Genomic DNA, 13,884 nt, shown 5'->3' with positions numbered 1-13,884 from the left:
AGATGGACCACTCCTTTGAAAACATAATTACTTCTTACTTAACAAGTTTATGCTATCAGATACATTGCCACTTCCCTTATTCATACGTGTGTCCCTAAACTCCTTTCTAACTCAGGAGAAGCGCTATTCCTCTTCCAAACGGCTCCTTCTTCCCAATTCACTACTCTGAACCAACTGCCACCCGAGCTCCACCCTCACTGCTTCATTAAACTTCTCTTACTAAAGTTACCAGTGGTCTCACAATCAAATCCAACAGTCAGTTCTTAGTCTCCTGACTTACCTTTTATATTTGACACTGTAATCATTCCTTTCTTGAAACTCTAATTCACCTCATCTCTTGGACTTCCATTTCCTTAGTGTTGCTCATTTGAAAGCTTCCTCTTCCTCTGCCCTTAAATGTTGTTATTCATCAGAATTCTGTCCTTCCTTTTTCACTGTACATACTTTCCCTACATTATTTTATTCATGTCCGTGGCTTTTTCTATCACACAGTGGTGAGACCCCACCCCAACTTTTCCCATTTTCTCTTATATGGACTTTTTAAATAGTTGACTAATTGGTCTCCCTGCTTTAAGTCTCACATCCTCCCATTCTCCAAACCTATCCGACATATTGCTGCCAAAGTTATCTAATACAGGATAGTGGTTCTCATCAAAATCCCCTGGAGTGTGTGTTCAAACAGACCTAGGTATTCATCCAGAGTTTCCGACTGTTAGGTTTGGGTTAGGGCTTGAAAATTCCCATTTCTAACAAGTTCCCAGTTAGGTGATGCCAATGCTGCTGGTCCAAAAATTACACTTCCAGAACCCTTGACCTGAAAACTCTTTGGGTCATCGTTAAGTCCTCGGCTTAAAATCTCTCATTAGATAGCTTCTGTCTACAAAAGTCCCCAGCCTTCTGTCCACTTAAGAATTACCTGAAGTACTTGTGAAAAGTATGTATTACTGGGCTTCACCCTCAAGATTCTGACTTAGTAGATCTGATGCAGTGCCCAAGGATCACTCCTTTGACAATCTGTGACCTACAAGATAATAAAAATCCAAACCACTTAATGTGGAACTCGAGTCCCTCTGTAATCTATTCCTTGCCTAGCTCTTTAGCATTATTGAACTATTAGTTAAAAACTTAGTGCAAGTCTATGCGAGTTTTTGCCTCTTCTGTTCCCACTGCATGAGCCCTCCCTCCCTCTCTCATCTCTGTGGTAAACTAGTGCTGCTTCAAAATGCATCATGTGTGTTACTGATGCAGTGAGGCATTCCCTGACACTGCAGCTCCAGCAAAGTTGATCATTTTCCTGCATTAATTCTGTCTCTTGCATATACTTCCTTGACTGAGCACATTTGTGTTACAATTATTTACTTTTTTGCCTTCTAGTAAATGCACTCTGAACATGAGTATCTCTGGCACTCAGCAGTATCTAGCACATAGTAATTGCTCAGTAAATAGAAATGAGAGGGGTGGTGTGGAGGTAATTGATAGGGAGGGGAGGGAAAGCAGCTTAGGGAATAAAACATGGAATCAGAGTAAACAGGATATTGAGGAACGTTTCCATCATGCTAATAATGCCTGTGAACTACCCTCCTCTACTCTGACACATTTACTCACCTTAAGCCACCCAGACAACTGGTCAAGCAACTTCTTTCCTTTTCCAGTATCCCAAGTTCACCTAACTGATCTTTTGCTATACCATTTTTTCCACATACCATTTCCCAATATTTAATAATTACAAAAAAAAAGGCCATTCTTTAATGGGCATGCATCTCCCCCTATCACTAAACAAAGATGGTGTCCTTTATATCACATGATCCCTAAGTAATAGGATACACAGGTAACTAGTAATTCTTCTCTCCCCCATCTGAATGTGGCATCTACAAATGTCAGCTAAAATGAGTAGAAGCATGATGAACTGAAGGGTTTTATCTCCCTGATGCTGTCATATCTGGAAGGAGAAGGGGGGCATTTTGCAATTCCTTTAGTCAAAATTAATTTTTATTTATTATATTCACTCATTTGTTTGGCCAGGTTGGCATCTGGTCCTCCTGTGCTACTTCTTTAGAATATGGCCAAGACAGGTCAAACCAGAAGGGGGAATCATGTCAGCTTTCAAAACTAGTCTATTGGGCTTCCCTGGTGGCGCAGTGGTTGAGAGTCCGCCTGCTGATGCAGGGGACGCGGGTTCGTGCCCCGGTCCGGGAAGATCCCACATGCCGCGGAGCGGCTGGGCCTGTGAGCCATGGCCGCTGAGCCTGCGTGTAAAGACTAGTCTATTATCTCTAATAATAGACTAGTCTATTACTAGCCCAGTTATCTGGGCTACTTTTCAATGACAGAACCAATCTGGGGCCATCGTGATGAGACATCTTTATGCCCAGGCCACCCATTTTGCTCTTAGCTGTCAAGTAATCTCACCAAAATATTAGTCAAAAGAAGCATATCTTCAAGACCCTAAGGAAAGAATATTGAGATGGCAGCTTTCCCACCTTCCCCCACTCAAGAACTACCATATTTAGGCTGAACCACTTTACAAAAACAACCAACACACTGGTTATCTTGTTATTTTTCCAATGTACCAAAATTATTCCCACCTGAGGGCACTCACTTTGCTGTTACTGTAACATGGAATTCTCCTCAGTCTTGCTTCATCTGATCTTTGCTCAGAAATCATCTCCTCGAAGATGCCTTCTAGGGACTTCCCTGGTGGCACAGTAGTTAAGAATCCGCCTGCCAATGCAGGGGATACGGGTTCGAGCCCTGGTCCAGGAAGATCCCACATGCCGTGGAGCAATTAAGCCCATGCACCACACTGCTGAGCTTGCGCTCTAGAGCCCGCGAGCCACAACTACTGAAGCCCGCATGCCTAGAGCCCGTGCTCCGCAACAAGAGAAGCCACTGCAATGAGAAGCCCGCGCACCACAGCGAAGAGTAGCCCCCACTCACCGCAACTAGAGAAAACCCAGGCGCAGCAACGAAGACCCAGCGCAGCCAAAAATAAATAAATAAATAAATAAATTTATTTAAAAAAAAAGATGCCTTCTAGCAATGCCATTCCTAGCACTTTCTATTTCCTTGATCTGTTTTTAATTTTCGCTTTACCACACCTATTGCTACTACCAGGAGACATTAAATTATATGTTTGTTTACAGCATATTTTGCACCCCCCGCCCCCCACATGGTAAGCTCTTGAGGTAGGGCCTTTGCTTTTCTTACTCACTGCTATATCCCCAGTGCATAAAATAGTGCCTGGTGGCCAACAAGTATTTGTTGAATGACTGAATACACTCATATTGACTATCAAATTATGTAACTTAAAAGAAAAAAAGTGTATCCATCAAAATATTTAAGGAAACAATGGTTACACATAGTAGTCACCCTGGGTAGCTGTACACACACCTACTCCTCACAATGCTGCCTTTGCTGAAAACCTGTTGGGAACTCTTCTGCAAGAACTGTTTTCAGAGCCAGTTTATGAATTACGTGATTTTTTTTTTTTTTTTTTTTTTACTTCCTAAGCCATATTGTGTTTCAGTGTAAAAAAGCCAAAGTGAGCATAGAAAACACATGAGAATATATTTCAGGCTCTCAAGACAGGGCCTCAGAAATTCAGATGACTAGTGACATCAACTGACTAAGTATATCACCTCTCAAGAAAATGGACTGAAAGGGGTTAATGCTCACAGACATAAAGGTTCTGGAGTATGAAATTCAAAACACACACAGATCAAACTACCTGAGGACAAAAGAGTAAATTCTCATATTTCACTTCTGCTGGTAACTCTAAACATGCCTCTGTAGCAGAGTTGCTGCTAGACTGCATCCATTCCTCCAGTAACTTGGTGTCTTCAACCTGCTCAGACCCCAGCCCAGGGGATATGTGCTCATCTTCTCCCACTGATCTAGTCACACACCAGCTCCTTCATAAGTCTGGGCACTCTATTCTGTCCTAAAAAGTATTCTTTCAAAACAGCTAACAATAAAAGGAAAATCTTTACAAGCAAAAAAAGTGAAAGAACAGGGAAAATGAGAACAATATCCTGTTTCAGGGTAAGAGCTTACACAAAAGTATATTTAAATGTCATATGGCAGATAGAACGCTGAGTTCCTACCTTAGAAATGCTTCCTCCCAGTAGGCAGCAAAGAGAACCCCACCAGGACGAAAACCCACTTTTGCCCCATGCATTCCAATACTATCTGCCAATCAGAAAAAAAAGACAATGAGTGCTGTCAGGCAACTCCACTGATCTCTCTCTTTCTGTAGCAATAAGACCAGCTAAGGACTAAAGATAATGAGAAAGACTAGAAGGAAAGTAGACACACAAAAGGTACTGTGTCAAGTGATATATGAGATGTGTTCATAAGTGAATAAGTTATTCCAGAGCCATATAAACAAATCAATCTCTTTACTGGAGAGGCACACCTCTCCTCTGTATATTATTCAGATATACTAACACATGAAAGATCACATCATCTTGTTTATGGATACATTTAATGTCACTTGCCCTCCCCACCTTTCAAAACATAATAGTATACAAAATATAAAATATCTTAAATATTTATAAAAATCGCAAGAAAAAAATAGAACGTATGAAAATATTTTTATCTGAGTTCTCCCTCACTGTTGAGAGGCAGCTTAGTTTGCCTTGAGTTCATAATTATTGAGTGGATAGGAGTATGCCCTGCCTAATACTATTCTGTCCCGGAGGAGCTTAAATAAAACATAGTAGTTGCAGAAGAGGATGAGAGCCATGGAAAGTGTATGGTTCCACTTCTCCGACCGCAGCAAGGAATAGAGCTGGTAGAAGACAACACTGCCCTCAATAAGGATAAGCAGATTTAACAGCCTTAATGGACGATGAAACAGGAACTGTAAGGAAGTTAAAAAGCAAAATGTTATTTCATAGAAAAGACTGCAGTTATTCTCACATTTTTCTTCTAAAATCATTTCATATTTACAGGCTCCTATGTGCACTAACAAGCAGATCTGCTTATTGAGTATCAATCAGGCTATTTCTTGCTATAGAGACCCAAACGCTTTCTTTTTTGCTCAAGTAATAATGAAATACATTTTATTTCAACACCCCGAGACATGAAAAGGGATTACATCCAAAAGAACTCTGCCTCAAAAATTTTTCCTAGATTTTATCTTAGGTATATATTTTATTTCAGATAACCAAAAGTATATTTATTTATCTAAGACAGGGGCTGGATAAAGGACCAAATGGGAAATATTTTAGACTCTCAAGTCAAGAGACAAAAACTGAGGATATTATATGTAGGTAACTCATAAACCACTTAAAATGTAACTGCTTAAAAATACAAAAATCATTGTTAGTTTGTGGGCTGGTCTAAGACATAAACACCTACACTAGACAAGTCTGCAGGGAGCAGTGGTAATATAAGTTGAAATATCAATACAGTAATTTCTTAATTTTTTTCTTAAACTGTTACCCACCATGCTGTCTGTTCTATTTTGTTCAGTTTTTCTGGGTATTGATAAGTAGGGTGAACAAAGACAGAACAATGAGGAAGGAAGGAAAAATTAGTCAGAATTAGAGTTTGGCTAAAAACAGACCTGTTTTCATTCCCACCAAATTCTTCAGTCTAAGAGGCTAAATCCTGGTTGACTAATAAAAATGTATTATGAATAGGAAGATAGAGGTCAAAGAATGCAAACTGTGATAATGGTAGTATATCAGATCTAAAAGAATAATTTAGACCTCAGGACTCGAATCTGAGAATAAAACCAAATCATCATGACAGCTCTGAAAGGTAGCTGGTTCTCAGGATCCTTCTGCAGGAGGAAGAACATGTTTAACCTGGGTTTTATTACATGATCTCCAGTAATATCATGTATAAAATTGGCTCAGAATTAACATTCTAAAAAAAATTAGGCAATTTCAGATTCTGTGGCAAATATAACAATTATAATTAAATGTGCAGGTAAGCTATAAACCGAATGAGTAAAAATGTGAGGACAGCCAGAGCTACAGGTAATAGGCACATTTTAAGTGAGTGTTCTTAAACAGTGTGCCTAAGAATCATTTCCAAATATGCAAATGCTGCAAATTCCTAGGATCCTTCAGAGATTCTGACTCTAAGTGACCCAACCACCACTTTGAGAAGCACCGATTTACTTTGGTCACACAAAATCAGTAACAAGTTAATTCCTTTAATCTTTCTTCTATGGATTCCACCTGATTCTTCGGCTGTCCAACACTAGCAAGGAAAATACTTATATTTCAAGCAGAAAATTTTAATAAACTATCTGGTTACTGTAGGTTTCCAGGGGACTGCAAGAGCCAACAGATGTCCTTAATGGCCTGTGGAACTCAGCTGGCTTAATTAAATATTCTGTGTAGAAACCAAATGCTTATGTAGTTGTAACCTAAGTCCACTCCTCCATCTTAAGGCAATCCCACAGGAGTCTAGGAGATTACGGTATTTCCCTCATTCAAAGGCCTTTCACCTTGCCCCACCCTCCCCTACCATATTATTTATAAGCATCCTGCCCTGATGCAAGTTTCCAGTATTTAATTAAAAGGCCCTTAGTAGCAAACGCCCACAGAACCAGGAAATCCAAGTACCCTCATAAGGAACTGGGAGGGATGGAGGGAGTGATGGGAGGGAGAAAGGGATTCAAGCATCTAAAAAATAAATAAAATCTCCAATTCTTTTTCAGAATATGGTCTCCATTCAAAGGCAATGCACTGCACTATGTACATTTTTACTAAAAACAGTTCCCTGCATGTACCTTCTTTTCCCCTCTCCCATCAATCAGCTGGCCTTTCTCTTATAAGTAAATACTTTTGCCTCCTAGAGCCTTCCACTTTCTGGAAAAGTGAAAAATCAAATAGAACATAACCCAAGGTGTAAATTCAAATGGAACAGAAGCTGGATTTAGTGGGTGTCTATTGCTTTTTCCTTTTAAACTTTTAAGCCTTTTTTCCTTTTAATCCAAGAGAAGGTAAAAGGCCACAGATCATGGCATTTGCCTGAGTTTCAAAGGGGAAGTCAAACTATTTTAAGGAGATGATACATATGACAAATACCAAAAAATAAAACCATCACATTATTACTATATTAAATATTGCTTAAGGATACACAGATATATTATAATAAGGACACCACTAAACCAAACTACTACAAATAAAAGTTGTAAGATGAAAAATGGAAGTCTTAAATAATTGTGTACTTGTTTCAAGTAATACTAGACTCAACAAATTCCAATGTAACTAGAGAAATCAGTCAAGCTATTAAAATTGAGAAATAGGTATTTTCACCTTCAATCTGCCTTTCAGAAGATATTTCCAAAGGACAGAGGCCATTATAGTAGTAAAATAATTACCCTGCCTTAATTTCCTAGTATGTGCTACACACTGTGCTAGATGCTTACACACAGAATAACCTCCTAACACTTACTCCTAAGCTTATGTTTGAAAAGAAATAAGCTGTACTTGCATAAAAGCGGGCATGGGATACGTCTGAAGGCACTGCCACGTTGTAAGGCCCCATGGCTCTATATAAGCACCTGCTGTGTCGCACCAGCACCCCTTGAGGCCATATTGTATTTTCTGACCAACTAAGGGAGAAAGAAATGCAATGTTAGCCTATTGGCAATTACAGATAAGACAGTGTCTGGCAAGGCCAGCTATACTTCTATGGAAAGGATTAAGTATTCAAGGCTTCATCTGCCTGAATTCTGAAAATACAGTAATTCCATGGTCAAACTGGAAGCAGTCAAAAAGGATTTATTATAACTTCATTGCTATATAGTAGAGAGAAACTGCAAAGTTAACTCAGTGTCAAAGGACTTAAGAGGCTTAGGAGAACAAGCAGAAATAAATGTGTAAGGAAGGCATCTATGAGCCAGAAAATCCAGTGTAAGCAGGTGGACTGTCACCTCAATCCCAAGTGAGCAGAGTCTATTGGTGGAAATGCTAGAGGGAACAAACAAGAAGAGAGAGTGGATGGTAGTAAGAGTAGTGGAGAAATTCACACATTATCAAACTAACATGACATTTACTACAGAATTACATCCCAAAAAGCTACAGAAAATCTATTCATTTACCACACACTTCAAATGCTTCATATATGTGAGAAGCTATACAGAAGAACACAGAGACACACAAGGTACCCACACACAGACTTTTCTTTTTACCACTTTCTTGGTTTTTTTTTATAGAGGTTTCTCTAGGAAAAAGAAGTTATGGAAGAAGCTTCATTCTTTCCAGCACCAACGTAATGGAGTTGGGGTGGGGATGGGGATCTTCAGGTTAAGCTTTTTAAAAAATCTAAGTTAATTCATCTCTTCCTGATTTTGGAAAGGTTAGTTTCCTAGGGTAAGAACTGGGACAGCATTTTAAATATGTTAAAGAAAAAAAAAATTCTAGCACCCTGAAGCTTTCCCAGTTCAGAAAATGTTCCGTCGGCCTTGCTCACACTTACCAGCATTAAAATGATGATACACCTCATGGCCATGTGCCATCAGGAGCCTGAAGATGTACAGTACTAGTACTGTGGATTGTATTTTCAATTTTTATTGAAATTTGTCCTTTGCCCACAGTCGGGTTTCTTTTCAGCCTGGCCCAATCTCTTTCAGTTCCTGGGCTTGAAGGCCTGTGCTAATCTGTATCAGACATCAAGGCAAATAATTGAAGGGAGCACTCTGAGGGGGAGGGGGAAGGGAATGTCACCTCAATCTGTCCCCCTTAATTAGGAAAGAATTTCTAGGTGATGAAATTTGTGAAATGTTCAAATTATAAAAGGAAGATGAAGATGGTCCAGGTCTGAGAGAGAGGCATGATGAAAGGCTCAGAAGCAAGTGAATAAAAGGGTTCTAAAGTCAGTCATTCTGGACCACAGGGATCATGCAGAGAAATGACTAATAGGGGGACACAATGAGAGGAATACTCAGAAAGAACTCACTTAGGGACAGTTTTCATTCAAATTTAGGAAAAGCAGGGCAACATTCATTAGTGAGTTTAGAAGAAAAGAAAAACACAATTAAAGATGCAGGCTAAAACAACAACAACAAAACAAACAAAAAACCCAAAAAGCAAAAATAAATAAACAAATAAAATGCGGGCTAGGAAAATCACTAGTACAAATTTACATTTATTAGAAAGAAAAGATGAGAGAAGCAAATTCCAGCTGCCTAAGTGTAAGACAATTATCTAGCAGCTATTCAGCTGTGGCAATGAAGATGAGAAGATGAATCTCACAGTCTTCTAAAGAAAATTAAAAATATGTCATGACTCTTTGAATTTGGGCAAAGGGTTAGGACTGAAAAGAAAACTCCAAGATTATAGCTTGGGAAATAAATTACACATTCTAGAGTGACTGGGTAGTTGAAAGGTAGGAGGCATTTAAGGAGGGACTGGGGATGGTGGTGGAAATGAGTTAATATCCCCTGCGTTCAGTTTAGAGGGATGATAAGCACCCACGTAGACAAAAACTAAAAATTAAGTGTTCAAAGCCAAGAACAAGAGTGACATACAGAGCAAATAAACATGATCAGCAGCATGTAAAAAGGTGTTAAATGGTTTTATCCTCTAACCTACTTACATGTGCTGTGGAGCATTGCTGTAGGACCCATGTTCAAGCTTCTGCCACTTGCCCAGGTGAGCAGCTGATTTATGTAGCAAATCACAGTATTTGGATGGCAGCAGTTGTGTGGTGAGCATGACAAAAGCATTGATCCACACCATAATGAGGTGCTCACATGACCAGCGCATGTCATAGTACTGGGTACTCTGGAAGAGATCAGAAGAGAGAGAAATGATCCATGTACTGGTGAGCAAGAAGGCAGGGATGGTGCGTGTACATACACCCTGCAGACAAATGCCACTCTGAGTCACCCATGCATTTGTTGTCCTCCTGTCTGTGCAGAAAGTTCAAGAGCAGAGTCCTCCAAAATCCTTCAACCTGACTTTCTGGCTGTATGAGTTAGGGTTGGGAGGGAGAGGCGATTATACTTTAAGTGCTTCCTTTCTAGAAGTGAATGCTCTCTGTGAATGACCACTCCAGCTGCAGATATGCTTCTCAATGGGTGAAGGAAGGGCACTGAAATGACCCAAAAGATTTTGGGCCCAAGTGACATCCAGACCATTTTTCTTTTCTACTAAAGTAAAGTTTAAAGGTTAGATTAAATTCAAGGAAACTCGTGATAACCATGATAAGATCAACCATGGTAGGCTGAATTTTACTGAAACCTCAGTCCTCTTAAGCTACCACATACGGATTCTAAGTACAAGTTTATCCTCCCCAGAAACTGGGTGGAAAAAAAAAAAATCTTAAAAAAAAAGAAGAAAGAAAAGAAAAGAAAAAAAGAGGGGACCACCACGGGTGCATCACAGATATGGAAATATCTATCCACCAACCAGGTATTAGTGCACTCCAGATGCAGCCGAACTCCACCATCCAGGCTGCCAAAGGGGAGACAGAGAAAAGGGGGATTAAATAAGAACTACCCAGTTTATGTCATTCACACACAAATCCAGGAAGCACATAAAAGCAAGTAACCACTTACCTTCACAAAACACAGGGGGAGAAATGCAACATAGTAGGCACTGAAGAGAGAGTTGAAGAGAACTTCCTTGATTCTGTGGTTGAAATCTGCTTTCAGACATTCTACTTCATTGCGAATGAGGTCTGGAGACAGGGGGCAGCTGTGGCTGGGGATGGGTGTGGCATTATTAAACTGTTCTTTTAGAGACTCCAGCAGTAAGGAGAGAAAGTCTTTGGACTTGGCCAAGCCACCCACAGTCGAGGCACTCTCCTCTACCGCCTGGTGCTGAACCATGTAGTTATAGTCTGTAAGAAGAAGATGAGCTCTACTATCTTGGTGGAAACAGCAGAGAGGAACATAAACACCAAACCTGTAGACAAAAGGGAGTATGAAAATGAGACCACAGAAGCCACCTAAGATCAGATCATATAACTGTGTTAGTAAAATAGTCATGATTCATCAGAGTGAACGTAATATAATAGGGACTTTGCTGACAGTAAATTCATTATCTGGGAAGCTCTTTAATTTCTTCCCACAAAGGCAATATATATTCACTGTAGAATAGGAAACTACAAAAAATCACGACAATAGAAACTACCCGGAAATAATCATTTTTACAGTTGGGTGCACAGACTTTATACTTTTTCTTTTATATGTTTAGCCTCATACAGTATAAACTGTTTTGTATACTGCTGTTTTAACTTTGGGTGTGTGGTTATGTAGCATGTATATATTGAGCTTTTTCTTATGGCATTAAATATTTTTCAGCAACAATTCTAAAAGGTACTATAGTATTCTCATGTAGCTATACCATAACTTACCTATTTCTCTCTTGTTAGAACTCAGGCTGTTTCTTACTTTCCACTACTATAAATACCATTGGGATAAGTAACTTCCCACACAGATTTTTGTGTACACCTGGTATTTTTTGAATGGCTTGCCCTTCAAGTTTCCTTTTCTTAGTGAGGGGGCTCCCTCACCACATCACCCACCATACTTCTACAGGCACTCCTAGTTCCTCTTGCCTGGTTATTTTTCTCCACTGATCTTACCACTCCATATATTTTACATGTTTTTTATTTTGGGTTTTTTCCCTTTGGTCTATCCTCCCCTCACTACAATGTAAGCTCCAAGAACCAGAGATTTTAGTCTGCTTATTAGTTCACTGCTATATCCTTGACGCTTAGAATAGTGGCTGAAACATATTAGGCACTAAATAAACACTTGACGGATTAATGAAAACAATTCTAAAAGTACAATAAATAAATTTTTACAAGTAAAATTACTTGGCTAAAGGACTGAAAATTTGTGAGACTTTTCATAATTTCTTATAGTTGCTCCAACTTTGGTTCCTTAAAAAACTTTTAAACACTTTCCCAAGTCCTCATTAAGTAACTTCCACATTGTAACGTAGGTATGTATAGGTATTATATTGGGTTGGCCAGAAAGTTCGTTCGCATTTTTCCGTGCCATCTTGCGAAAAACCAGAATGAACTTTTTGGCCAACCCAATAAATAAAATGATCATTTCACTGACATAAATTTAGATATTAAAAATAGCAAATAAAAAGACATTTAGTTATAAATTTTATTTTAAAAAAATTAACAAACGTCACTTGTTCATAGTTCTCTATAGAGGGAGAAAGGATGAGCTTCTTGCTGAGTTAAGAAGATGGTTAGCAGCAGCTCTGGGATCCACTGTGAATGTGCCCTGGAGTAGTAGGATGGGAGTGGGTAAATGCAAAAGTATCATGCTAGGATCATAAGCTTGAAATGAGCTTGCCACTCTGTCAATTTCACGTGACCATGTCCAAGCTAGCCTGCCAGAGCATGAGAGACTCATGGAGCAGAGCTTAGCTGTCCTAGTTGCCTAAACTGACAGCTGGTCAATCCCACATATGTGACTGAACCCAGCTACGATCAGGAGAGTCTCCTGACTTCCAGCTGATCCCAACACATACACAGTAAATACATAGTGTGGTATGCTACCATGGCTCTGTGGATGTTCGTTACAGCATCATATGTCAATAGATAACTGATACAGGGTAACATCAAAGGCTTAGAGCATGGAGAGCTTTGTAAGGTAAAGAAAATGATTCATGAATTTTAAAAAGGGTTAGTAAATATTTAGACATAAAACTTGTATAAATTACATGATTATTTCATTGTTTTATAGGGATGTGGAGAGCCTCCAAGAGTAAAGCTTATTTACATATCTAAAAAAACGAAAATGTTTGCTAGCCATTTGATGATGGTAATCCTCTTCAGTCTGGCCAAAATATTCCTCGATAGATCCATAATAAGCCTTTCAAGTTAGATAGGGTTAACCTTCTAAATGATTCAACCAGCTATTGTTGATAAATAGAATAACTAAATCATTTGTTTCCAACTCAAACAGCTGAAATATTAATCTAGAAATACAGAAACAATTGATGTAAAATATACACCTTATAAGAAATCTGAATCATGAAAAATAATGTTTATAACAAAGAAAATTCACTCTGTATGAATTGAGTTGATGAGTGCCTTAAGTAATCGTTTAAGGAATTTAATTAGAACCTAACAGAGTACAACCAATAGAAAGACTTCCTGCCATCTTGGCCACACAATCTCTGAGTATGCCTTTATTTTATACTGTCACTACCCATATAAATTCATGCTTACACTGCAGCACCATAAACAGTATAGAGCAATGATTCTCAAACTTGAGCTAGCATCAGAATCATCTAGCAGGCTTGTTAAAAGACAAATCCTGTGCCATACTTTCTAGAGTTTCTGCTTCAGTTTGGGGTAGATTCTGAGAATTTCTATTTCTAACAAATTTCCAGGTGATGCTGATGCTGCTGTTCTGGGAACCACATTTTGAGAACTACTGAATTTAGAGTAATGGTTAAGACAAGGGCTCTGAATCAAAAAGACCTGAGTCTTTCTCATTAACTGTCTAACCATGGGAAAATTTTTTAACCACTTAATCTGTCTTTAAGTATGGCAAAGATTGCTAATTGTCTGCCAATAGCTACTGTTCTGTTTCTTCCATAGCAACAGAATTTTTGTGTGTGTGTGAATAGCAGAAACATTTATTCCACCCAGCAAAGTCAAGAAAAGTGAAGTTCCAACACTATTCTTTTGTCTTCTCAGTTATAAATAAAAGAACAGGCATTTTATCAAAGACATACACCTGGCAAATGAACACAATAAAAATGTTCAACATTATGAATCATTAGGGAAATGCAATCAGACTATAGTGAGATACCTCTACACACTTTAAAACAGCCAATATTTTAACTTCTGACCATACCAATCAAATACTGGTGAGGACTACAGGGGAACTGGAATGCTTCCATACTGTTGACAGGAATGCATAAGGGTACAGTTATTCAT

The 13,884-nt window shown here is 38.9% G+C and overlaps 1 protein-coding gene across 1 annotated transcript in view; it reads right to left on the bottom strand.

Moving 5' to 3' along the window:
• Window positions 1-2,964: 2,964 nt before the first annotated feature.
• Window positions 2,965-13,884, bottom strand: part of TMEM39A (transmembrane protein 39A) — a 31,878-nt gene continuing 20,958 nt past the window's right edge. Inside the window, exons 6-9 of the mRNA XM_079922601.1 lie at window positions 10,526-10,874; window positions 9,562-9,749; window positions 7,456-7,576; window positions 2,965-4,861 (exon numbers count right to left, since the gene is read on the bottom strand). Coding sequence (XP_079778727.1) covers window positions 4,628-4,861; window positions 7,456-7,576; window positions 9,562-9,749; window positions 10,526-10,874 — 892 coding nt within the window. The 3' untranslated portion in view covers window positions 2,965-4,627. The remainder of the gene's footprint in view (window positions 4,862-7,455; window positions 7,577-9,561; window positions 9,750-10,525; window positions 10,875-13,884) is intronic.

Source organism: Stenella coeruleoalba, assembly GCF_951394435.1.
Source record: "Stenella coeruleoalba genome assembly, chromosome: 5".
Classification (NCBI taxonomy): domain Eukaryota; kingdom Metazoa; phylum Chordata; class Mammalia; order Artiodactyla; family Delphinidae; genus Stenella; species Stenella coeruleoalba.
The sequence above is the reverse complement of the archived record's forward strand: the minus strand, read 5'-3'. Positions and strand labels throughout refer to the sequence as shown.